The sequence below is a fragment of the Notothenia rossii genome, assembly GCF_949606895.1.
Source record: "Notothenia rossii genome assembly, chromosome: 7".
Lineage (NCBI taxonomy): Eukaryota > Metazoa > Chordata > Actinopteri > Perciformes > Nototheniidae > Notothenia > Notothenia rossii.
Window position 1 is genome coordinate 85,741,022 of NC_136905.1, and position 26,914 is coordinate 85,767,935.

At 48.2% G+C, this 26,914-nt stretch overlaps 1 protein-coding gene across 50 annotated transcripts; it reads left to right on the forward strand.

Annotated features, from left to right (window-relative positions):
• Positions 1-26,729, forward strand: traf3 (TNF receptor-associated factor 3). Of its 50 annotated transcripts, none has more exons than XR_013810195.1 (17): positions 1-139; positions 3,462-3,597; positions 3,690-3,855; positions 6,971-7,022; positions 7,156-7,260; positions 10,335-10,499; positions 13,215-13,295; positions 13,513-13,587; positions 16,831-16,923; positions 16,997-17,137; positions 17,270-17,447; positions 21,017-21,360; positions 25,147-25,338; positions 25,474-26,156; positions 26,204-26,253; positions 26,394-26,444; positions 26,496-26,729. XR_013810195.1 is itself a non-coding variant. In XM_079693342.1 (14 exons), exons 2-14 carry the CDS (start codon positions 3,465-3,467, stop codon positions 25,507-25,509), a joined length of 1,761 nt encoding a protein of 586 aa, XP_079549468.1. In that variant the 5' UTR covers positions 1-139; positions 3,462-3,464; the 3' UTR covers positions 25,510-26,729. The 50 variants fall into 50 exon arrangements, 1 of the variants encoding a protein (XP_079549468.1); XR_013810196.1 differs by having other exon boundaries at positions 26,394-26,431; XR_013810197.1 differs by having other exon boundaries at positions 26,204-26,228.
• The last annotated feature ends 185 nt before the right edge of the window (positions 26,730-26,914 follow it).

A 26,914-nucleotide genomic window follows, 5' to 3' on the forward strand; every position in this document is an offset into this window, starting at 1 on the left:
AGAACCAGGACCCGGACAGCAGAACCAGGACCCGGACAGCAAAACCAGGACCATGAGGAGCCCGCCCCCGGCCCGGAGGCTCCGCGGTGGGGAGACGGTCTGAATCCCGGGGACAGAGAGCCGAGCGGAGGAGCTTCATGTGAGTCAGAGCCCTCAGAACCCTCAGAACCTCAGACCCCTCAGCACCTCAGACCTGTTAGCTCAGCGTTAGCTCCACAGAGGCTACTGTGTGTCAGGACCAGGACCAGAACCGGGGTTATAGCCCAGTAGGTTTATCCTTGGTGTATTTGGTGCAAAACAGAAGATAAATAGAGAAATAACTCAAACATAAAACCGTTCTAAAAAACATTTTAATAAAAATGATTCTAACATTAAAATACATCAATATTGACATGAAGTATAGTGCTGTATAATGTGTGTGAACTAAATGATGTTTATTGAACATAAAGCAGAGAAACAAGAAGCTAAATAAGCTAACAGTTAGCATCAGTGTTTACATTAGAGATCGATAACCAGTCAGACCTGAGAAATCAAGCCCAGATCAATCTCCACAGATCACTCATATTTTAATATTTATATTAATATTAAAATGAGTGTTGTCTGGTAGGAGTGATCCGCCCTGTTTAAGGCTTCATAATTATGACTAACTCTCCTCAGGGTTTCAGATGCTTATTCAATACATCAATACATTCTGACTTATTGTTGTTTATCATTATTATAATTACTAAAAAATAAAGTCAATATTTTATTTTGAAAATCATTTATTTCTGCTGAATATCACAGAGAGGTCCCTGAACGCACCACATAGAGGTCCCTGAAAGCAACAAAGAGAGGTCCCTGAAAGCACCACAGAGAGGTCCCTGAATGCACCACAGAGAGGTCCCTGAAAGCACCACATATGCCCCTTTCACACCAACGCGGTTCCAGGGCCGGTTTGGAGCTGGAGCTTGAAAAGCATCGGTTTTTCTTGTTCACACCGCAGCGGAGCCGCCTCTAAGCTCCAGAATCCGGTTCGTTTCAAGCACCAAAAAGTTGTCGGTCTAGAAAGCAAGCACCGCATACGTCAGGCTTACGTCGGATCTGGGCTGTGTCCAAATAACACGCGACACTCGCTTTTCCGCCAGCTTCAACATGATCTGTGGAACTAACATTGAGAATCAGTTTTAATGTTATACCATACAGTGTTTCCCCTAGGATGGATTCATAGCAGCGGTGCTAAGGCATGTGGGCCCAGCATAATGTGAGCACGGAGCGCGTGGAATCTTTTAGTGCGTGCGAAGTGCGCCCCGCCAATTTGTTTCTATGTGTCTGCACAAGAAAGGCTCTTGAGACCTAGTACCAGGGTCGGTTCTAGACAATTTGCTGCCCTAGGTGAGAATTTAGGCGACATTTTATATGTAAAGAATAAATGAAAAATCTCTTCAAAAGACAAATACACTGCAGAAACGTATTGACATAGGTGATACACGTCAAAATGGCTTCAAATGTATTCAGTATTGTATGAACATGTTTAAATTGGGGGGTGGACGTCACATCCTCTAGGGGGGTCCGGGGCAATGTCTCAAGATTGAGCAAAAATACACCTTTAGTGAACATTCAGTAACACAAATACTACAAATCCACATAACAAACAATCAAAAATGAAAAAGGGTCGCCACTTATTATTATTTTAAGAAAAAAAAAAAAAATCTTTTTTTTTTGTTACCTGGATGGCACCCCCTAGCAGCGGCGCTCATATTTCAGCTGCGGCGCTGCGCCGCCACTATTTGTATATAGGGGAAACACTGCCATAGTAATTAATGCTGCAAAGCTGGGTATTTTGAGCTTGGCGCATGCAGAGGCTAACAACAGCTAGCTCTAACGCCAACGAATAGGATATATATAGTATATTTACCTTCTTTCTCCTACGGATCGTCGTTGATGATGATGACTGTAAAGAACTTTTGAATGTAACATGTAACGACTGTAAAGTTGGTAGTAAAGTCTTCCCATTTCTTCCATTTCATTTCGACAGAGCAAAACGAGTAGGGCTTCAATACAATCGGCCATTGTTGTTGTTGTCGATGTGAGGGGGTTCCCCGCGGTTTGGCTTTTATGAAGCGGGCACGCAAACGGTTACGTCATGACGCAAACGATGACGCAATGACGCAGCACCAGTCGGGCTCTGAGCGGTGTGAACAGAGTGGGAGCTGAACTGAAGAACCGGTTCCGAACCAGAAAAGCTCTACCACGGAGCTAGAACGGGAAAAGCCTTGGTGGGAAAGGGGTAATAGAGGTCCCTGAACGCACCACAGAGAGGTCCCTGAACACACCACATAGAGGTCCCTGAATGCACCACAGAGAGGTCCCTGAACGCACCACATAGAGGTCCCTGAACGCACCACAGATACCCCATTCACACCAACGCAACTCCGGTTCAAGCTCCGTGCTAGAGCTTTTCAGGTTCAGAACCGGTTCTTCGGTTTAGCTCCGGCTCTTTTCACACCGCCCAGAGTCCGACTGGTGCTGCGTCATTGCGTCATCGTTTGCGTCATGACGTAACCGTTTGCGTGCCTGCTTCATAAAGCCAAACCGCGCGGAAACCCCTTACAGCTAACACCGACAACAACAACAATGGCCGATTGTGCTCCAGCTTCTTCTGTACCTCTTCAGAAGACCAGATCCCCAGCAGGTAGCTGGTCTCTTCAGAAGACCAGATCCCCAGCAGGTAGCTGGTCTCTTCAGTAGACCAGATCCCCAGCAGGTAGCTGGTCTCTTCAGAAGACCAGATCCCCAGCAGGTAGCTGGTCTCTTCAGAAGACCAGGTCCCCAGCAGGTAGCTGGTCTCTTCAGAAGACCAGGTCCCCAGCAGGTAGCTGGTCTCTTCAGAAGACCAGATCCCCAGCAGGTAGCTGGTCTCTTCAGTGGACCACTGCTGCTTGTTCAGTTTCTCCATCGTTGTGTACAAACTGGATAAAACGCCGGCTTTTTGTTGTTCAGGAGTTGATCCCGCCCCTGCCCCTCCCCCCGCCTCGACGTAAGCGTGACGTATGCGGTGCTTTTGCTCTGGCCGGACAATTTTTTGGTGCTTGAAACGAACCGGATTCCGGAGCTAAGAGGCTGCTCCGCTGCGGTGTGAATAGGAAAACCCGGCGCTTTTCAAGCTCCAGCTCCGAACCGGCCCTGAAACACCGTTGGTGTGAATGAGGTAAGAGAGGTCCCTGAACGCACCACAGAGAGGTCCCTGAACGCACCACAGAGACTGCATTCACTTTCAGTTCAGAGGAAACAATGATCAGCTGTTTTGAGATAAAGCTCTATTTCTTATCTGCCTCGGTCCTTTTGAGCCCCAGATGTTATTCTTTATAAAGCGTTCTGAGCAGCAGGAAAAGCGCTATATAAATAACATGTATTATTATTATTGTTATTATTGTTATTATTATTATTGTTTTGAGGTCAACGGTGATTGATATGTCTCTCAGGTCATGTCGGGGGGGCGGGAGGTGCAGCTTCCCCTCCAGCAGGTGGCGCCCTCCCTGACCACGCCCCTCTCCGTGGTCCCGCCCCCTAACCGGCAGGCCAATCCCTGGCCTCCGAGCGACCCCGCCTCCTCTCAAGGTAAACTGCGCTGTGATATCAGCCGGATGTGATTCAATGAAGGTGTTCACGTCCCCCCCTCTGTATTAACGCCCCACTCCCTCTGTGTTCAGGTTCTCCTGCAGGGTTCCTCCCGCTCCACGGGGGGTTCAGGGACCACTTTGTGGCACCGCCAGAACCCAAATACTGCTGCGAGGCCTGCAGGCTGGTTCTGTGCCAGCCGAGGCAGACGGAGTGCGGACATCGGTTCTGCCAGAGCTGCATCAGTGACCTCCTGAGGTACTAAATATTCTTCAGGGTTAACTTCAGGGTTAGAGAGGTAACTTCAGGTTAACTCTGGGTTAGAGAGGTAACTTCAGGTTAACTCTGAGTTAGAGAGGTAACTTCAGGTTAACTCTGGGTTAGAGAGGTAACTTCAGGTTAACTCTGGGTTAGAGAGGTAACTTCAGGGTTAACTCTGGGTTAGAGAGGTAACTTCAGGTTAACTATGGGTTAGAGAGGTAACTTCAGGTTAACTCTGGGTTAGAGAGGTAACTTCAGGTTAACTCTGGGTTAGAGAGGTAACTTCAGGGTTAACTCTGGGTTAGAGAGGTAACTTCAGGTTAACTCTGGGTTAGAGAGGTAACTTCAGGTTAACTATGGGTTAGAGAGGTAACTTCAGGTTAACTCTGGGTTAGAGAGGTAACTTCAGGTTAACTCTGGGTTAGAGAGGTAACTTCAGGGTTAACTCTGGGTTAGAGAGGTAACTTCAGGTTAACTATGGGTTAGAGAGGTAACTTCAGGTTAACTATGGGTTAGAGAGGTAACTTCAGGTTAACTCTGGGTTAGAGAGGTAACTTCAGGGTTAACTCTGGGTTAGAGAGGTAACTTCAGGTTAACTCTGGGTTAGAGAGGTAACTTCAGGTTAACTCTGGGTTAGAGAGGTAACTTCAGGGTTAACTCTGGGTTAGAGAGGTAACTTCAGGTTAACTCTGGGTTAGAGAGGTAACTTCAGGTTAACTCTGGGTTAGAGAGGTAACTTCAGGTTAACTCTGGGTTAGAGAGGTAATTTCAGGTTAACTCTGGGTTAGAGAGGTAACTTCAGGTTAACTCTGGGTTAGAGAGGTAACTTCAGGTTAACTCTGGGTTAGAGAGGTAACTTCAGGTTAACTCTGGGTTAGAGAGGTAACTTCAGGTTAACTCTGGGTTAGAGAGGTAACTTCAGGTTAACTCTGGGTTAGAGAGGTAACTTCAGGTTAACTCAGGGTTAGAGAGGTAACTTCAGGTTAACTCTGGGTTAGAGAGGTAACTTCAGGTTAACTCTGGGTTAGAGAGGTAACTTCAGGTTAACTCTGGGTTAGAGAGGTAACTTCAGGTTAACTCAGGGTTAGAGAGGTAACTTCAGGGTTAACTCTGGGTTAGAGAGGTAACTTCAGGTTAACTCTGGGTTAGAGAGGTAACTTCAGGTTAACTCTGGGTTAGAGAGGTAACTTCAGGTTAACTCTGAGTTAGAGAGGTAACTTCAGGTTAACTCTGGGTTAGAGAGGTAACTTCAGGTTAACTCTTGGTTAGAGAGGTAACTTCAGGTTAACTCTGGGTTAGAGAGGTAACTTCAGGTTAACTCTGAGTTAGAGAGGTAACTTCAGGTTAACTATGGGTTAGAGAGGTAACTTCAGGTTAACTTCAGGGTTAGAGAGGTAACTTCAGGTTAACTCTGGGTTAGAGAGGTAACTTCAGGTTAACTCAGGGTTAGAGAGGTAACTTCAGGTTAACTTCAGGGTTAGAGAGGTAACTTCAGGTTAACTCTGAGTTAGAGAGGTAACTTCAGGTTAACTCTGGGTTAAAGAGGTAACTTCAGGTTAACTTCAGGGTTAGAGAGGTAACTTCAGGTTAACTCTGGGTTAGAGAGGTAACTTCAGGGTTAACTCTGGGTTAGAGAGGTAACTTCAGGTTAACTATGGGTTAGAGAGGTAACTTCAGGTTAACTCTGGGTTAGAGAGGTAACTTCAGGTTAACTCTGGGTTAGAGAGGCAACTTCAGGTTAACTCTGGGTTAGAGAGGTAACTTCAGGTTAACTATGGGTTAGAGAGGTAACTTCAGGTTAACTCTGGGTTAGAGAGGTAACTTCAGGGTTAACTCTGGGTTAGAGAGGTAACTTCAGGTTAACTCTGGGTTAGAGAGGCAACTTCAGGTTAACTCTGGGTTAGAGAGGCAACTTCAGGTTAACTCTGGGTTAGAGAGGTAACTTCAGGTTAACTCTGGGTTAGAGAGGTAACTTCAGGTTTAACTCTGGGTTAGAGAGGTAACTTCAGGTTAACTCTGGGTTAGAGAGGTAACTTCAGGTTAACTCTGGGTTAGAGAGGTAACTTCAGGTTAACTCTGGGTTAGAGAGGTAACTTCAGGTTAACTCTGAGTTAGAGAGGTAACTTCAGGTTAACTCTGGGTTTCCGGTCCTACGACTCTGGTTCTCTTATTACCGGGGTAGATCTCAATGGGAACTGATGCTGAATACCTAACCTGCTCCGGAGCAGGTTCCAGATAAGAGATCATCTTAGTGAAAGCACCGCCTGCTGACCAATCAGAGCTCACCACCTGCTGACCAATCAGAGCTCAGCGTGTGGATTTTAAAGCTATCAAGTCATATTACAGGTTAAAGGAAATACAGTTTAAACTGCCGTATGCAGGGAAGACGCCGACGTGTCACATGCAAAACACATTAAGTTGAGGAAACACTCGAGTCAAATGTAATGAAAGTCAGATGGTGTCTTAGACGGGGCAGTGATATCATAAACCTGTTCAAGTACGCATTCAAACACTTGTTCTGTTACCAGCTGTATTCACCTTGCAGGTGCAGCTATGTGACTTTGATCCTGGATCAAGTGTTTAAGTCATGGATGTTTAAACTTTAACTTCTTCATATGTCTAATATTATAGTTGACTTTTCATTCAGGAAGTATGACGCTGCGCTGTCAGTACGCTTGTCCATGTTTGGGATTGTTCAAATGTTGCTAGCCCCGCCCCTTTCATGTGAACGCACACTCAGCCGGACAGAGACACCCTGGCTTGAGTTACTGAGTTGATAACCAGCGTCGTAGGACCGCTTAGCGAGATCTCTTTGTTAGGGTTAGTTAAGATAACTCAGAGATATCCAGGGTCTGTTGAACTGGATTCAGAGTACAGGCCACTGAGGTACTAAATGTTATATATATATTATTATTATCTTTATTATCATTATTGGTTCTGCCAGAGCTGCATCAGCGACCTGCTCAGGTACTGGGTGTCAGAAAACGATATTATAAATACTATTATTATTATTATTATTTCATTATTACTTTTTATTGTTTAATTATGCATTTGTTTATTATTATAATGAAAGGTGTGTTCAGGGTCTTCAGTAACTCTGTGTTCTCTGCAGTCACCCTAACCCATCATGTCCAGCAGACAGAGAGCCGCTGTTCAAAGACAAGGTGAGCACTTCTATATTCTTTATTTATTATGAATTATTCTTTCTTTTTATTAATTATTATAAATTAATTATTCTTTATTTATTAAGAGTTAAGGTCATTAATGGTTCAGTTTCTGATGCTCTGTTTGTCTCAGATCTTCAGAGACGTTTGCTGCCATCGGGAGATCATGGCGCTGAAGGTGTTCTGTCGCAGTGAAGCCAGCGGCTGCCCGGAGCAGCTGAGCCTGCAGCACATCCCTGTGAGAACATTATATAGAACTCTGGAACACTCCTGGTCCTTTAGCAGAACCCTGGGTTCTCCAGAGTGCTGTGGTTCATTGTTTATTAATGTGGTTCAGCGGCATTTACCAACCGCTGCAGTGCCGCTCGTCCACCGAAGTTCATTCTCCCGTTAGCTCACGGCAGAATTCAGTCTCCCGTTAACTCACATGGCAGCGGCCGCTGTAAAGTCTTCACTGTCTGACTGTCACACAAGCAGCTGATACTGTTATCCCCAATTCCCCAAGTGAATGTGTGTCAGTAAGTGTGTGGTTGCGTTCTAGTCACTTTGCTCAGCGCTACTGCTTGTTACAACTTGTATTTGCCGTACTCGCCATTAACTGTTATTGCTCAGGTTAATCTCGCGCCCTCCGACGTAGAGTGAAGTATAGGTTCTTGGTTCTTGGTTCTTGGTTCTTGGTTCTTGGTTCTTGGTTCTTGCCGGGCAGCCGAGTGGGGTCGGCTAAGATCCGGTTCGGTGGAAAAGGAACAACAGATTGTTTGTGTTCACACCTCCAGACACCACAGCAGATTCTTCACCTGTCTCCCTACCTGTCTCTACCTGTCTACCTGTCTCTCACCTTTCTCCCCCCTGTCTCTACCTGTCTACCTGTCTCTCACCTGTCTCCCACCTGTCTCTACCTGTCTCTCACCTGTCTCCCTACCTGTCTCTACCTGTCTCTACCTGTCTCCCTGTCTCTCACCTGTCTCCCACCTGTCTCTACCTGTCTCTCACCTGTCTCTACCTGTCTCCCACCTGTCTCTACCTGTCTCTCACCTGTCTCTACCTGTCTACCTGTCTCTCACCTGTCTCTACCTGTCTCTCACCTGTCTCTCACCTGTCTCTACCTGTCTCTCACCTGTCTCCACCTGTCTCTCACCTGTCTCCCACCTGTCTCTACCTGTCTACCTGTCTCTCACCTGTCTCCCACCTCTCTCACCTGTCTCTCACCTGTCTCCCACCTGTCTCTACCTGTCTCTCACCTGTCTCCACCTGTCTCTCACCTTTCTCTCACCTGTCTCCCACCTGTCTCTACCTGTCTCTCACTTCTCTCTACCTGTCTCTCACCTGTCTCTCACCTGTCTCTACCTGTCTCTCACCTGTCTCTACCTTTCTCTACCTGTCTCTCACCTGTCTCTCACCTGTCTCTACCTGTCTCTCACCTGTCTCCCACCTGTCTCTCACCTGTCTCTACCTGTCTACCTGTCTCTACCTGTCTCTACCTGTCTCTCACCTGTCTCTACCTGTCTACCTGTCTCTCACCTGTCTCCCACCTGTCTCTCACCTGTCTCCCACCTGTCTCTACCTGTCTCTCACCTGTCTCTACATGTCTCTCACCTGTCTCTACCTGTCTCTACCTGTCTCTCACCTGTCTCCCACCTGTCTTTACCTGTCTCTCACCTGTCTCTCACCTGTCTCTCACCTGTCTCTCACCTGTCTCTACCTGTCTCTTATCTGTCTCCCACCTGTCTCTACCTGTCTCTCACCTGTCTCTACCTGTCTACCTGTCTCTCACCTGTCTCTACCTGTCTCTCACCTGTCTCTACCTGTCTCTCACCTGTCTACCTGTCTCTCACTTGTCTCTACCTGTCTCTCACCTGTCTCTACCTGTCTCTCACCTGTCTCTACCTGTCTCTACCTGTCTCTCACCTGTCTCTACGTGTCTCTCACCTGTCTCTACTTGTCTCTACCTGTCTCTCACCTGTCTCTACCTGTCTCTCACCTGTCTCTACCTGTCTACCTGTCTCTACCTGTCTCTCACCTGTCTCTACCTGTCTACCTGTCTCTCACCTGTCTCCCACCTGTCTCTACCTGTCTCTCACCTGTCTCCACATGTCTCTCACCTGTCTCTACCTGTCTCTACCTGTCTCTACCTGTCTCTCACCTGTCTCTCACCTGTCTATACCTGTCTCTACCTGTCTCTACCTGTCTCTCACCTGTCTCTACCTGTCTCTTACCTGTCTCCCACCTGTCTCTACCTGTCTCTCACCTGTCTGTACCTGTCTACCTGTCCCTCACCTGTCTCTACCTGTCTCTCACCTGTCTCTACCTGTCTCTCACCTGTCTCTACCTGTCTCTCACCTGTCTACCTGTCTCTCACTTGTCTCTACCTGTCTCTCACCTGTCTCTACCTGTCTCTCACCTGTCTCTACCTGTCTCTCACCTGTCTCTACCTGTCTCTACCTGTCTCTCACCTGTCTCTACGTGTCTCTCACCTGTCTCTACTTGTCTCTACCTTTCTCTCACCTGTCTCTACCTGTCTCTCACCTGTCTCTACCTGTCTCTCACCTGTCTCTACCTGTCTACCTGTCTCTACCTGTCTCTCACCTGTCTCTACCTGTCTACCTGTCTCTCACCTGTCTCCCACCTGTCTCTACCTGTCTCTCACCTGTCTCCACATGTCTCTCACCTGTCTCTACCTGTCTCTACCTGTCTCTCACCTGTCTCCCACCTGTCTCTACCTGTCTCTACCTGTCTCTCACCTGTCTCTCACCTGTCTCTACCTGTCTCTTACCTGTCTCCCACCTGTCTCTACCTGTCTCTCACCTGTCTGTACCTGTCTACCTGTCTCTCACCTGTCTCTACCTGTCTCTCACCTGTCTCTACCTGTCTCTCACCTGTCTCTCACCTGTCTCTACCTGTCTCTCACCTGTCTCTACCTGTCTCTCACCTGTCTCCCACCTGTCTCTCACCTGTCTCTACCTGTCTCTCACCTGTCTCTCACCTGTCTCTACCTGTCTCTACCTGTCTCTCACCTGTCTCTACCTGTCTCTCACCTGTCTCTATCTGTCTTCCTGTCTCACCTGTCTCTACCTGTCTCTCACCTGTCTCTACCTGTCTCTCACCTGTCTCTACCTGTCTTCCTGTCTCACCTGTCTCTACCTGTCTCTCACCTGTCTCTACCTGTCTCTACCTGTCTCTCACCTGTCTCTACCTGTCTCTACCTGTCTCTCACCTGTCTCTACCTGTCTCTCACCTGTCTCTACCTGTCTCTACCTGTCTCTCACCTGTCTCTACCTGTCTCTCACCTGTCTCTACCTGTCTCCCTCTCAGGAGCACCTGACGGTGTGTCTGTTCTTCGAGGTTCCCTGTCCTCTGGGCCAGTGTAAGGAGAGGATGATGAGGAAGGAGATCCCTGACCACCTGAGCTGGAAGTGTAAACACAGAGAGACCAGCTGTGAGTTCTGCAGCAGCAAGATGCCTCTGACGGAGCTGCAGGTACCTGTCTGTCTGTCTGTCTGTCTGTCTGTCTGTCTGTCTGTCTGTCTGTCTGTCTGTCTGTCTGTCTGTCTGTCACCTGTCTGTCTGTAATCTGTCTGTCTGACACCTGTCTGTCTGTAATCTGTCTGTCTGTCTGTCTGTAATCTGTCTGTCTATCTGTCTGTCACCTGTCTGTAATCTGTCTGTCTGTCTGTCTGTAATCTGTCTGTCTGTCTGTAATCTGTCTGTCTGTAATCTGTCTGTCTGTCTGTAATCTGTCTGTAATCTGTCTGTCTGTCACCTGTCTGTCTGACACCTGTCTGTCTCTCACCTGTCTGTCACCTGTCTGTCTGTCTGTCACCTGTCTGTCTGTAACCTGTCTGTCTATCTGTCTGTCTGTCTGTAATCTGTCTGTCTGTAATCTGTCTGTAATCTGTCTGTCTGTCACCTGTCTGTCTCTCACCTGTCTGTCACCTGTCTGTCTGTCTGTCACCTGTCTGTCTGTAACCTGTCTGTCATCTGTCTGTCTGTAACCTGTCTGACACCTGTCTGTCTTTAACCTGTCTGTCACCTGTCTGCAGGGTTGGGTTGTAACGGAATACATGTAACGGCGTTACGTAATCAGAATACAAAAATCAAGTAACTGTATTCAGCTCGCGTTACATTTGAACAACGAGTAATCTGATTACAGTTACTTTTGTAAACCTGAAGTGAATACATTTTGGATTACTTATTGGAATTATTGGTGGAAAGATTTCCTCAAAACATTTAATATTCATTATTAAAGGTACAGCCGAATCATCACAGCGCACAAAACCTATTACCGCCGCAGATGGACCAACAAAGGGAGCGTTTGAAAAAAATGTGCGGGTCCGCTCAGTGAAACAATAACAACGAAACATGGAGGAACAAAAGTCTGCGTTTAAAGTGTGTGTGTGTGTGTGTGTGTGTGTGTGTGTGTGTGTGTGTGTGTGTGTGTGTGTGTGTGTGTGTGGGTGTGGGTGTGTGTGGGTGTGGGTGTAGAGGTGGGTGTAGAGGTGGGTGTAGAGGTGTGGGTGTGTGTGTAGAGGTGTGTGTGTGTAGAGGTGTGTGTGTGTGTGTGTGTAGAGGTGTGTGTGTGTGTGTGTAGAGGTGTGTGTGTAGAGGTGTGTGTGTAGAGGTGTGTGTGTGTGTGTGTGTGTGTGTAGAGGTGTGTGTGTAGAGGTGTGGGTGTGTGTGTGTAGAGTTGTGTGTGGTTAAAACACATCAGCCTGCGGTCGCTCTTTAGCCTTTCTAATGATTCTGAAGGTAAACACATGAAGGCGGAGCTTGAGAGGCACGGCGCGCTCCTCTTCTCAGAGGCTGAGTTAACCCTCCCGCTGCCTCCTGGTGCTGCAGAGACTTCATGAAGTGAAGGAGGTTTTCCTTCTATCAAACAGCTGTGGGCAGCAGATACGTAAGGGTCACAGACATCAATTCATAGATCATGGCAGATTGGTGCACACACTCTCCTGTTTTGCCAATCCGGTGCTAGCTCTACACCCCTGGCCGAAATGTCCTTAAAATGAAGTCCGAGTTCGACATTTGAATTCATGTCCTGCCAACACTGGCAGGACAGAAGGCGACACGCCCGTTCTAAGCCGTGTCCCTCACTCCTCACATCTTAAGCTGCAACCCCAAAAAGTGTATTATGTTGTTACATCGTTTCAGATGTTATGTTTCAGTTGTGCTCTTGATAAGCCATTAAAACAGTAAAAACACGTTTAGTTTCCTTTTGCCATTAAAACCGTAAAAACACGTTTAGTTTCCTTTTGCCATTAAAACAGTAAAAACACGTTTAGTTTCCTTTTGCCATTAAAACCGTAAAAACACGTTTAGTTTCCTTTTGCTTTTTGTGTCTCCTGTTCACCAAAACATACCATCTGTGATGGAAAAATAAAGTAATCTAAAAGTAATCTGATTACTTTTTTAAAGACACGTAACTGTATTCGGATTACTTTCAGAGCCATGTAATCAGTAATCAGTAACTGATTACATTTACAAAGTAACCCTGCCTGTCTGTCTTTAATCTGTCTGTCACCTGTCTGTCTGTCACCTGTCTGTCTGTCACCTGTCTGTCTGTCACCTGTCTGTCTTTAATCTGTCTGTCACCTGTCTGTCTGTCACCTGTCTGTCTTTAATCTGTCTGTCACCTGTCTGTCTGTCACCTGTCTGTCTGTCACCTGTCTGTCTGTCACCTGTCTGTCTGTCACCTGTCTGTCTTTAATCTGTCTGTCACCTGTCTGTCTGTCACCTGTCTGTCTTTAATCTGTCTGTCACCTGTCTGTCTGTCACCTGTCTGTCTTTAATCTGTCTGTCACCTGTCTGTCTGTCACCTGTCTGTCTTTAATCTGTCTGTCACCTGTCTGTCTGTCACCTGTCTGTCTGTCACCTGTCTGTCTTTAATCTGCCTGTCACCTGTCTGTCTTTAATCTGTCTGTCACCTGTCTGTCTGTCACCTGTCTGTCTTTAATCTGTCTGTCACCTGTCTGTCTGTCACCTGTCTGTCTTTAATCTGTCTGTCACCTGTCTGTCTTTAATCTGTCTGTCACCTGTCTGTCTGTCACCTGTCTGTCTGTCACCTGTCTGTCTGTCACCTGTCTGTCTGTCACCTGTCTGTTTGACACCTGTCTGTCTGTAATCTGTCTGTCACTAACCTGTCTGTCTGACGGAGCCGTCTGGTTCTGATGGTGATAATAAACGTCCTGTCTGCAGAAACACAAGGAGACGGTGTGTCCGGCGTTCCTGGTTCCGTGTCCGAACCTCTGCTCGTTATCTGCCCTGCCCCGCAGCGAGGTACTGACCCGGTTCTCCTCCATCAGTACTGAGGATCTGTTTTACTGCTGAAGGTTCTGATTGATGGTTCTGAATGATGGTACTGATCGTTCTGAATGATGGCACTGAAGGTTCTGATGATGGTTCTGGATGATGTTACTGAATGATGGTACTGAAGGTTCTGACGATGGTTTTGATGATGGTTTTGAAAGTTCTGATTGAAGTTTTTTGTGTTCAGCTGTCCAGTCACCAGCACGACTGTCCCAAAGCTCAGGTCAGCTGCCAGTTCCTGCGTTACGGCTGTAGCTTCAAGGTAACTGACCCGCCTTCATAGGTTCTGTAACCCAGAACCACACACCTCACTGTAACCCAGAACCACACACCTTACTGTAACCCAGAACCACACACCTCACTGTAACCCAGAACCACACACCTCACTGTAACCCAGCACCACACACCTCACTGTAACCCAGCACCACACACCTCACTGTAACCCAGAACCACACACCTCACTGTAACCCAGAACCACACACCTCACTGTAACCCAGAACCACCCACCTCACTGTAACCCAGAACCACACACCTCACTGTAACCCAGAACCACACACCTCACTGTAACCCAGCACCACACACCTCACTGTAACCCAGCACCACACACCTCACTGTAACCCAGAACCACACACCTCACTGTAACCCAGCACCACACACCTCACACCTCACTGTAACCCAGAACCACACACCTCACTGTAACCCAGCACCACACACCTCACTGTAACCCAGAACCACACACCTCACTGTAACCCAGAACCACACACCTCACTGTAACCCAGAACCACACACCTCACTGTAACCCAGAACCACACACCTCACTGTAACCCAGAACCACACACCTCACTGTAACCCAGAACCACACACCTCACTGTAACCCAGAACCACACACCTCACTGTAACCCAGAACCACACACCACACACCTCACTGTAACCCAGAACCACACACCTCACTGTAACCCAGAACCACACACCTCACTGTAACCCAGAACCACACACCTCACTGTAACCCAGAACCACACACCTCACTGTAACCCAGCACCACACACCTCACTGTAACCCAGAACCACACACCTCACTGTAACCCAGAACCACACACCACACACCTCACTGTAACCCAGAACCACACACCTCACTGTAACCCAGAACCACACACCTCACTGTAACCCAGCACCACACACCTCACTGTAACCCAGAACCACACACCTCACTGTAACCCAGCACCACACACCACACACCTCACTGTAACCCAGAACCACACACCTTACTGTAACCCAGAACCACACACCTCACTGTAACCCAGAACCACACACCTCACTGTAACCCTGAACCACACACCTTACTGTAACCCAGGACCACACACCAAACTGTAACCCAGAACCACACACCTCACTGTAACCCAGAACCACACACCACACACCTCACTGTAACCCAGAACCACACACCTTACTGTAACCCAGAACCACACACCTCACTGTAACCCAGAACCACACACCTCACTGTAACCCTGAACCACACACCTTACTGTAACCCAGAACCACACACCTCACTGTAACCCTGAACCACACACCTCACTGTAACCCAGCACCACACACCTCACTGTAACCCAGCACCACACACCTCACTGTAACCCAGGACCACACACCTCACTGTAACCCAGAACCACACACCTCACTGTAACCCAGCACCACACACCTCACTGTAACCCAGAACCACACACCACACACCTCACTGTAACCCAGAACCACACACCTCACTGTAACCCAGAACCACACACCTCACTGTAACCCAGAACCACACACCTTACTGTAACCCAGAACCACACACCTCACTGTAACCCAGCACCACACACCTCACTGTAACCCAGAACCACACACCTCACTGTAACCCAGCACCACACACCTCACTGTAACCCAGAACCACACACCACACACCTCACTGTAACCCAGAACCACACACCTCACTGTAACCCAGAACCACACACCACACACCTCACTGTAACCCAGAACCACACACCTCACTGTAACCCAGAACCACACACCACACACCTCACTGTAACCCAGAACCACACACCTCACTGTAACCCAGAACCACACACCACACTGTAACCCAGAACCACACACCTCACTGTAACCCAGAACCACACACCACACACCTCACTGTAACCCAGAACCACACACCACACACCTCACTGTAACCCAGAACCACACACCTCACTGTAACCCAGAACCACACACCTCACTGTAACCCAGAACCACACACCTCACACCTCACTGTAACCCAGAACCACACACCTCACTGTAACCCAGAACCACACACCTCACTGTAACCCAGAACCACACACCTCACTGTAACCCAGAACCACACACCTCACTGTAACCCAGAACCACACACCTCACTGTAACCCAGAACCACACACCTCACTGTAACCCAGCACCACACACCTCACTGTAACCCTGAACCACACACCTCACTGTAACCCAGCACCACACACCTCACTGTAACCCAGCACCACACACCTCACTGTAACCCAGAACCACACACCTCACTGTAACCCAGCACCACACACCTCACTGTAACCCAGAACCACACACCTCACTGTAACCCAGAACCACACACCACACACCTCACTGTAACCCAGAACCACACACCTCACTGTAACCCAGCACCACACACCTCACTGTAACCCAGAACCACACACCACACTGTAACCCAGAACCACACACCACACACCTCACTGTAACCCAGAACCACACACCACACACCTCACTGTAACCCAGAACCACACACCTCACTGTAACCCAGAACCACACACCTCACTGTAACCCAGAACCACACACCTCACTGTAACCCAGAACCACACACCTCACTGTAACCCAGAACCACACACCTCACTGTAACCCAGAAACACACACCTCACTGTAACCCAGAACCACACACCTCACTGTAACCCAGAACCACACACCTCACTGTAACCCAGAACCACACACCTCACTGTAACCTAGAACCACAAACCTCACTGTAACCCAGAACCACACACCTCACTGTAACCCAGCACCACACACCTCACTGTAACCCAGGACCACACACCTCACTGTAACCCAGAACCACACACCTCACTGTAACCTAGAACCACAAACCTCACTGTAACCCAGAACCACACGCCTCACTGTAACCCAGAACCACACACCTCACTGTAACCCAGCACCACACACCTCACTGTAACCCAGGACCACACACCTCACTGTAACCCAGAACCACACATCTCACTGTAACCCAGGACCACACACCTCACTGTAACCTAGAACCACAAACCTCACTGTAACCCAGAACCACACGCCTCACTGTAACCCAGAAACACACACACACTGCAGTGTTAATGTGTACTCTGTGTTTCAGGGTAGAACACTGCATAGTTAATGTGTTCCCTGTGTTTCAGGGTAGAACCCTGTGTTCCCCGTGTTTCAGGGTAGAACCCTGCAGAGTTAATGTGTTCCCCGTGTTTCAGGGTTTGAACCAGGACCTGAGGCAGCACGAGTCCAGCTCTGCAGCCGAACACCTGAGGATGATGGCCAGCAGGAACTCAGCGTTAGAGAACAAGGTACCTTTATCCCGAGGTCTGAGGAACCCACATCAGAGAGACTGAGTTTACCTGACCGCTATTCTGTCTCCAGGTGGAGGACATTAAAGGGGATCTGCTGGAGAGGTACAAGGTGCTTCCTGCTCTCAGCAGTCGGCTGTCGGAGCTGGAGAACCAGCAGGACGAGCTGCGAGAGAAGAACCGGCAGATGGAGCAGAAGCTGGCCACCATGCAGGTCACTCTTAGTCATATATTTGTATCTGATTTAAAATGACCGCTGTAATGGGAATCAAATACTGGGTGTGGAACATCATGACCATCATCATCACTTCCTGTCTGTTGGTTCTCACACTCTCTCCTCCTTTAGAAACTGATGAGTTCTCACTCAGAGAAGCTTCTGGAGGTCGAGCTGGAGCTGCGTTCTTTTCGGGTTCTCAGAGAGGAAGTGGAGAACATCAGAGGAACCCTGGAGAACGTCCGGACAAGACTGAACGCTCTGGAACAAGGAGGACGCAGCGGGACTGGATCCACAACACACACTCTGGGTGAGAACACACACACTGGGTGAGAACACACACACTGGGTCACAACACACACTCTGGGTGACAACACACACTCTGGGTGAGAACACACACACTGGGTCACAACACACACTCTGGGTGAGTACATCAACTCTGGGGACTGTTGGCTGAGGGCTATTAATCCATATCGTTAGAAAGAACATGAATACCGAATGAGAAGAGAAGGGAACATGTTGTTTTATTGTTATTGAGAATTGTTACGAAAGTCTGGAGACTAGTTCACATGTCTGGGTACTTGTGCCAAAAGTCTGAGGACTACTCAAAAAGTTTGGTACGAACTCTTGGGACTAATCTCAGAAGCACTAGTTTCAAAGGTCTGGGCACAAGTTCCAAAAGTCTGGGCACTAGTTCCAAAGATCTAGGCACTAGTTCCAAAGGTCTGGGCACTAGTTCCAAAGGTCTGGGCACTAGTTCCAAAGGTCTGGGCACTAGTTCCAAAGGTCTAGGCACTAGTTCCAAAGGTCTGGGGCACTAGTTCAAAAGATCTAGGGGCGGCGTGTGGTGCAGTGGATAGAGCCTTGGTCTGGAGATCAGATGGTCACAGGTTCAAACCCCACTGCAGTCAGCATGTTGTTTTGTCCCTGAGACACTTCACCCCAAATTGCTCCTGTGGGGATTGCCCACAGTATTGAGTATGTAAGTTGCTTTGGATAAAAGCGTCTAACAAGTAACATGTAATGCAATGTAATGTCTAGGCACTAGTTCCAAAGGTCTAGGCATTAGTTCCAAAGGTCTAGGCACTAGTTCCAAAGGTGTAGGCACTAGTTCCAAAGGTGTAGGCATGAGTTCCAAAGGTCTGGGCACTAGTTCCAAAAGTCTGGGCACTAGTTCCAAAGGTCTGGGCATTCGTTCCAAAGGTGTAGGCACGAGTTCCAAAGGTCTGGGCACTAGTTCCAAAGGTCTGGGCACTAGTTCCAAAGGTGTAGGCACTAGTTCCAAAGGTCTGGGCACTAGTTCCAAAGGTGTAGGCACGAGTTCCAAAGGTCTGGGCACTAGTTCCAAAAGTCTGGGCACTAGTTCCAAAGGTCTGGGCACTAGTTCCAAAGGTCTGGGCACTAGTTCCAAAGGTCTAGGCACTAGTTCCAAAGGTCTGGGGCACTAGTTCAAAAGATCTACGGGCGGCGTGTGGTGCAGTGGATAGAGCCTTGGTCTGGAGATCAGATGGTCACAGGTTCAAACCCCACTGCAGTCAGCATGTTGTTTTGTCCCTGAGACACTTCACCCCAAATTGCTCCTGTGGGGATTGCCCACAGTATTGAGTATGTAAGTTGCTTTGGATAAAAGCGTCTAACAAGTAACATGTAATGCAATGTAATGTCTAGGCACTAGTTCCAAAGGTCTAGGCATTAGTTCCAAAGGTCTAGGCACTAGTTCCAAAGGTCTAGGCACTAGTTCCAAAGGTCTAGGCACTAGTTCCAAAGGTCTAGGCATTAGTTCCAAAGGTGTAGGCACTAGTTCCAAAGGTGTAGGCACTAGTTCCAAAGGTGTAGGCACGAGTTCCAAAGGTCTAGGCACTAGTTCCAAAGGTGTAGGCACTAGTTCCAAAGGTGTAGGCACGAGTTCCAAAGGTCTAGGCACTAGTTCCAAAGGTGTAGGCACTAGTTCCAAAGGTGTAGGCACGAGTTCCAAAGGTCTAGGCACTAGTTCCAAAGGTGTAGGCACTAGTTCCAAAGGTGTAGGCATGAGTTCCAAAGGTCTGGGCACTAGTTCCAAAAGTCTGGGCACTAGTTCCAAAGGTCTGGGCATTCGTTCCAAAGGTGTAGGCACGAGTTCCAAAGGTCTGGGCACTAGTTCCAAAGGTCTGGGCACTAGTTCCAAAGGTGTAGGCACTAGTTCCAAAGGTCTGGGCACTAGTTCCAAAGGTGTAGGCACGAGTTCCAAAGGTCTGGGCACTAGTTCCAAAAGTCTGGGCACTAGTTCCAAAGGTGTAGGCACGAGTTCCAAAGGTCTAGGCACGAGTTCCAAAGGTCTAGGCACGAGTTCCAAAGGTCTGGGCACTAGTTACAAAGGTGTAGGCACTAGTTCCAAAGGTCTAGGCACGAGTTCCAAAAGTCTGGGCACTAGTTCCAAAGGTCTGGGCACGAGTTCCAAAAGTGTAGGCACGAGTTCCAAAGGTCTGGGCACTAGTTCCAAAAGTCTGGGCACTAGTTCCAAAGGTGTAGGCACCAGTTCCAAAGGTCTAGGCATGAGTTCCAAAGGTCTAGGCACGAGTTCCAAAGGTCTGGGCACTAGTTACAAAGGTGTAGGCACTAGTTCCAAAGGTCTAGGCACGAGTTCCAAAAGTCTGGGCACTAGTTCCAAAGGTGTAGGCACGAGTTCCAAAGGTCTAGGCATGAGTTCCAAAGGTCTAGGCACGAGTTCCAAAAGTCTGGGCACTAGTTCCAAAGGTCTGGGCACGAGTTCCAAAAGTCTGGGCACTAGTTCCAAAGGTCTGGGCACTAGTTACAAAGGTGTAGGCACTAGTTCCAAAGGTGTAGGCACTAGTTCCAAAGGTCTGGGCACGAGTTCCAAAAGTCTGGGCACTAGTTCCAAAGGTCTGGGCATTCGTTCCAAAGGTGTAGGCACTAGTTACAAAGGTGTAGGCACTAGTTCCAAAGGTGTAGGCATGAGTTCCAAAAGTCTGGGCACTAGTTCCAAAGGTCTGGGCATTCGTTCCAAAGGTGTAGGCACGAGTTCCAAAGGTCTAGGCATGAGTTCCAAAGGTCTAGGCACGAGTTCCAAAAGTCTGGGCACTAGTTCCAAAGGTCTGGGCACGAGTTCCAAAAGTCTGGGCACTAGTTCCAAAGGTCTGGGCACTAGTTACAAAGGTGTAGGCACTAGTTCCAAAGGTGTAGGCACTAGTTACAAAGGTGTAGGCACTAGTTCCAAAGGTGTAGGCATGAGTTCCAAAAGTCTGGGCACTAGTTCCAAAAGTCTGGGCACTAGTTCCAAAGGTGTAGGCACGAGTTCCAAAGGTCTAGGCATGAGTTCCAAAGGTCTAGGCACGAGTTCCAAAAGTCTGGGCACTAGTTCCAAAGGTCTGGGCACGAGTTCCAAAAGTCTGGGCACTAGTTCCAAAGGTCTGGGCACTAGTTACAAAGGTGTAGGCACTAGTTCCAAAGGTGTAGGCACTAGTTCCAAAGGTCTGGGCACGAGTTCCAAAAGTCTGGGCACTAGTTCCAAAGGTCTGGGCATTCGTTCCAAAGGTGTAGGCACTAGTTACAAAGGTGTAGGCACTAGTTCCAAAGGTGTAGGCATGAGTTCCAAAAGTCTGGGCACTAGTTCCAAAGGTCTGGGCACTAGTTCCAAAGGTCTGGGCATTCGTTCCAAAGGTGTAGGCACGAGTTCCAAAAGTCTGGGCACTAGTTCCAAAGGTCTGGGCATTCGTTCCAAAGGTGTAGGCACGAGTTCCAAAGGTGTAGGCACGAGTTCCAAAAGTCTTGGCACTAGTTCCAAAGGTCTGGGCACTAGTTCCAAAGGTCTGGGCACTAGTTGTAGAAGACTTGATTCTAAGCTACTATATGTTTACATAATTAATGTCCTCCTCTTTGCAGCGTCTCTGGAGACACAGCTGAATCGCCATGACGACATGCTGAGCGTTCATGATGTCCGGTTGGCTGACATGGATCTCCGGTTCCAGGTTCTTGAGACGGCCAGTTATAACGGGACTCTGATCTGGAAGATCCGTGACTACAAGAGACGGAAACAGGAAGCAGTGGCAGCGAAGACGCTGTCTCTGTACTCGCAGCCGTTCTACACCGGGTACTTCGGGTACAAGATGTGCGCCCGGGTGTACCTGAACGGGGACGGCATGGGGAAGGGGACGCACCTGTCGCTGTTCTTTGTGGTGATGAGGGGCGAGTACGACGCTCTGCTGCCTTGGCCCTTCAAGCAGAAGGTACTGACAACCAGAGGTTGCGCTAGACTTTTTCGCTGCCCGTCATTTTGACGGACAGGATCGTTAAATTTCCGTCAAAATCCGTTATTACCCGTCGGTCTGTACACAACGGAAGAGCACGCTCGTGAACTGTCAACGGGGGGCGGGATTAGCACCGGTGTTATGCCGTGTTGTGCATGCCCACTGTACCTTGCGGGAGCGCGCCACAGCGTAAAGCATAAACTCCCAGACATTTCAATGACTTGTACGGCATAGTTAGGTCTGGAAACGACATAAGGGCATAACACCGGAGCCCTGCTGCGGGGAAACTTTGGCACTGTTCTGAATTTGTTCTAATCCGTCAAAATGACGGACTGCTTTCAGATTTTTCCGTCATTGTCAAAAGAATTCCGTCATAGACGGAATATATTCAGTTAACGCAACCTCTGCTGACAACTGACCCTCTGCTGACCCTCTACTGACCCTCTGCTGAACCTCTACTGACCCTCTGCTGACCCTCTACTGACTCTGCTGAACCTCTACTGACCCTCTGCTGACAACTGACCCTCTGCTGACCCTCTACTGACTCTCTTCTGAACCTCTATTGACCCTCTTCTGACCCTCTGCTGAACCTCTACTGACCCTCTGCTGACAACTGACCCTCTGCTGACCCTCTACTGACTCTCTTCTGAACCTCTATTGACCCTCTACTGACCCTCTGCTGACCCTCTACTGACCCTCTGCTGACCCTCTACTGACCCTCTGCTGACCCTCTACCGACCCTCTACTGACAACTGACCCTCTGCTGACCCTCTACTGACCCTCTACTGACCCTCTACTGACCCTCTGCTGACCCTCTACTGACAACTGACCCTCTGCTGACCCTCTGCTGACCCTCTACTGACCCTCTACTGACCCTCTGCTGACCCTCTACCGACCCTCTACTGACAACTGACCCTCTGCTGACCCTCTACTGACAACTGACCCTCTGCTGACCCTCTACTGACAACTGACCCTCTGCTGACCCTCTGCTGACCCTCTGCTGACCCTCTGCTGACCCTCTACCGACCCTCTACTGACAACTGACCCTCTGCTGACCCTCTACTGACCCTCTACTGACCCTCTGCTGACCCTCTGCTGACCCTCTACCGACCCTCTACTGACAACTGACCCTCTGCTGACCCTCTACTGACCCTCTACTGACCCTCAACTGACCCTCTGCTGACCCTCTGCTGACCCTCTACCGACCCTCTACTGACAACTGACCCTCTGCTGACCCTCTGCTGACCCTCTACCGACCCTCTGCTGACCCTCTACCGACCCTCTACTGACAACTGACCCTCTACTGACCCTCTGCTGACCCTCTGCTGACCCTCTACCGACAACTGACCCTCTGCTGACCCTCTGCTGACACTCTACTGACCCTCTAGAGCAGTGGTCACCAACCTTTTTAAACCCAAGATCACCGACCTCGGCCTAGGTGAAAGGCGAGGTCTACCTATTGCAGAATTGAGTGAAAAAGACGGCCCAGACAGAGCTTCCAATTTGAGGCCTTTTATATCGGCTCATCTGAATTACTGTTACAATGAAGGCCCAGCTCACGGCATATAGGCAGGGGTAAAGTGCTATTTTTTATGGGTGGGGAGCGGACCTCACCTCCTCTAGGGGGGTCCGGGGGGATGCTCCCCCGGGAAGATTTTTTTTTAAATATTGAAGTTGAAAGCATCAATCTGGTGAACTTTGAGAGCAACATTAAGAGATCTATGGATACCTCTCTCAGCACCCATATGAAACAGAACTGTAAACAGATTTTCTTTTTCTTTATGGATATTTTACAGATCACTCCCCTTTCAAACTGTATTCTTGTTTTACTGCCATATAGTATTTCATACCTGTTTTTCATTTATTCTCTTATTGTTTGTATAACTATAATGATCATATGAAGGTGTGCCGCGGAAATAATCTTTTGAATAATTTGTGACAAAACCGTTCTAATCACTCAGAGAGTCCTTTAGCTCACCTGAGCCCCTCAGTCTGACAGGGGAGGACTCTCCTCCAGCTTGTTGTGGAAACAGCTCCTTATGTCCATTAGTGCAGCTAGCTAACCAGATGCTAACATCACGGTCCCCGCTAGCACCGGTCCCTCTCTTTCTCCCTCTCTCTCTCTCTCCCTCTCTCTCTCTCTTTTAAGTGAAAGACGGGAGCCGGTTCGCGCCCGCGAACGAGCCGGTTCTTTTTTGTTTTGCAGAGGGCTCTAGGTCGGCATGAAGGCACATTATGCAATGTGCAATGTGCACATGATCCCGCTTATCACACGGCCATATTCTCAACAAAGTAACGACATGACTCCCAATATTAATTGAAATGATTTTATGGATTTAGAAAATTATTTTATTGATTTAAAAATAGTTGTATGTATTTATTTAAATTGACATGCATCCGCTAAGACAAATAGTCCGTTGTTACCGTTTGAACTAACGTAGCAACGGCAGGAACTGCTTCGATAGTGTTTTTGAGGAGCTTTTTGATTACAGATTTGAAAACATCGTTGCTTGCTTTAAAAATAGCACAATTCATTATGTCAGACCTTGGAAAGTATCTAGATATCCCTGCTCTAATGACAAAGTAAATATCAACTGAATATGTCTCACCGTTTGATGTCTATGTCTGGACCGCTGCGTAAAAAGGAGAGTTTCTGCCCCGTTGCTTCTCTTCTTACTTCTATAAGAATAAAACACGGAGGAGGGAGATCTCTTTTTCTCCCCCTCTTCTGAGAGCCCAGCAGCTGATCTCAGAGCACGCTCCCCTCTCCTGCAGGGGGGCGTGGTCAGCTGCAGCTCATAGAATCGGCCTTTTCTTTAAAAATAATTTTAAAATGTCGATACAGTAGCCCCTTTTTTAAAATAGTTTTTATAGGTGTTGCTATCTGTTTTGTGTAGCGTGGTTCTACAAGCAAGTCAGTGCATTCATTGGGTGGTATCAGAGAGTTACAAGGGTCTGTAAATGCAATGAAAACATTTGGCCGCAGCAAATCATTTATATTAAACATGTAATATTTACTTTTGAATACTTCAGTACAAAGGATGTATTGATTAATTTAAGTGATATGTGTGTACACATAGGCCTATACACATCAAAACAGGGCGACATTTGATTTAATTAAAAGGTATAATATGTGGTAAACTGAAGAGCCGTTTGGGAGCCGAAAGAGCCGGCTCTTCTTGGTGAGCCGAGCCAAATGATCCGGCTCACCAAGAAGAGCCGGAATTCCCATCTCTCTATCACACTAAATTGCCACACACACACAGAGCCGAGCTTGAATGACACAAACACACGTGTATTTCCATGCAACTCTCTGATTGGTGTGGTGTCTTGCCTCTGTTGCGTTCACTGAACACGGGAAATTACAGTCCTGTCGTTGTCTCTTGTGTCATGATGAGGTTCACGTAAAGCACGGTTAATGTATTATATTATTGAGGTGTCTCAAATATACGTCAATCAAGTGGCACCTGCTAACGGGGTGGTGGATGATAAGTTTACATCTAAAAACGTATTTTTCAAACATTATTATTTAAATTTTATTTTTCTTTCTTTTGTTACTTTTTTTTTTAACGGTCCGCGATCTACCCGCACCACACTCGCAATCGACCGGTCGATCGCGATCGACTGGTTGGCGACCACTGCTCTAGAGGGTCATGGAGCAGAGGGTCAGCAGAGCGTCAGTAGAGTCTGCTGACCCTCGACTGACCCTCTACTGAAAACTGACCCTCTACTGACCCTGTCTGTCTCTCACCTGTCTGTCTGCAGGTGACCCTGATGCTGATGGACCAGGGTCCAGCCAGGAAGCACCTGGGCGATGCCTTTAAGCCGGACCCCAACAGCAGCAGCTTCAGGCGTCCGGCAGCAGAGATGAACATTGCGTCCGGATGCCCTCTGTTTGTGTCTCAGAGCGTCCTGGAGACAGGCAGCTACATCAAAGACGACACCATCTTCATCAAGGTGAGACAAACAGACAGCATCTTCATCAAGGTGAGACAAACACACCCGTTCTGCCTGCAGTGGATCTGTTGGTCCTGCATGGGGCGACACCATGCTCTGTCTCTAATGGAAGCCTTTGTTGTTTGCTGGACGCAGGTTACCGTGGATACCTCTGACCTCCCTGACCCGTGACCATGTGACCTTGCTGGTCTGAGATCAGCTGACCTGTTCACCCAGTAGAGCAAAGGATCATGGGAAGGATCAGAGATGATGGAGCAGGCTCGTCGCCGACAGAAGGGAAGAAGAAGAGCCGGACAGGAAGCAGCCAATCAGAGAGGACTTTACAGAGACCAGAAGGCGGGTCTTATGGACCTGGGCTGATGGACTACAGGTCTTATTCTGATTGGCTGATGGACTACAGAAGTGTGTGTGTGTGTGTGTGTGTGTGTGTGAATGGATCAGTGTTGCTATGACATCACCATGGTGATATCACCAGAGCCAACATGGCCGCCGGACATTGTTGCTGCTCGTTACTGATGCCGTGCATCAAGCTTTACTTCCTGTTTATTACCTGTTTACCAAGGCATGCTGGGAAATCCTCTGCAGCCACAGAGGAGCTCTGAAAACCAGAAGAAAAACTTTTCCATTACAAGATACCAGTGAAGATGCTGAGGCTCTTCCCGTTCACTGGCAGGAAACCAGCTCTCTGTTGGTGGTGTGGACACCCACCAGCTCCCAGTATGAGCTCCCAGTATGAGGTCCCAGTATGATAGTATGAGGTCCCAGTATGAGGTCCCAGTATGATAGTATGAGGTCCCAGTATGAGCTCCCAGTATGAGGTCCCAGTATGATAGTATGAGGTCCCAGTATGAGGTCCCAGTATGAGGTCCCAGTATGATTCCCAGTATGAGGTCCCAGTATGATTCCCAGTATGAGGTCCCGGTATGAGTTCCCAGTATGAGTTCCCAGTATGATTCCCAGTCTGAGCTCCCAGTATGAGGTCCCAGTATGAGGTCCCAGTATGATTCCCAGTATGATTCCCAGTATGAGCTCCCAGTATGAGGTCCCAGTATGAGGTCCCAGTATGAGCTCCCAGTATGAGGTCCAGTATGAGGTCCCAGTATGAGGTCCCAGTATGATTCCCAGTATGAGGTCCCAGTATGAGCTCCCAGTATGAGGTCCCAGTATGAGGTCCCAGTATGAGGTCCCAGTATGAGCTCCCAGTATGATTCCCAGTATGAGGTCCCATTATGAGCTCCTCTGTGGCTCAGGCTCCTTCTGGTTATTTCATTCTTTGCACAGTTTAAATGTTTAAGTGTGAAATTAAAATTGTAAACAAAACAAATCTGTTTTATTTAGAAAATCTGTTTTTAGTATCATTAACAAAATAAAATGAAGGTCATTTAAATGAACATATCCTACATCTTCGATACTTAATACAATTATATTTATTATATGGATAATATGACTGTAATTACTTTATAGTTCTTTGTTATAATTAATCTTAAAGGTCCCATGTCATGCTTCTCTGGTTCTGACCCGTCCCCTTGTGTTCTGTAGCTTCTGCATGTGAACGCTCTGCAGAGTCACAAACCCT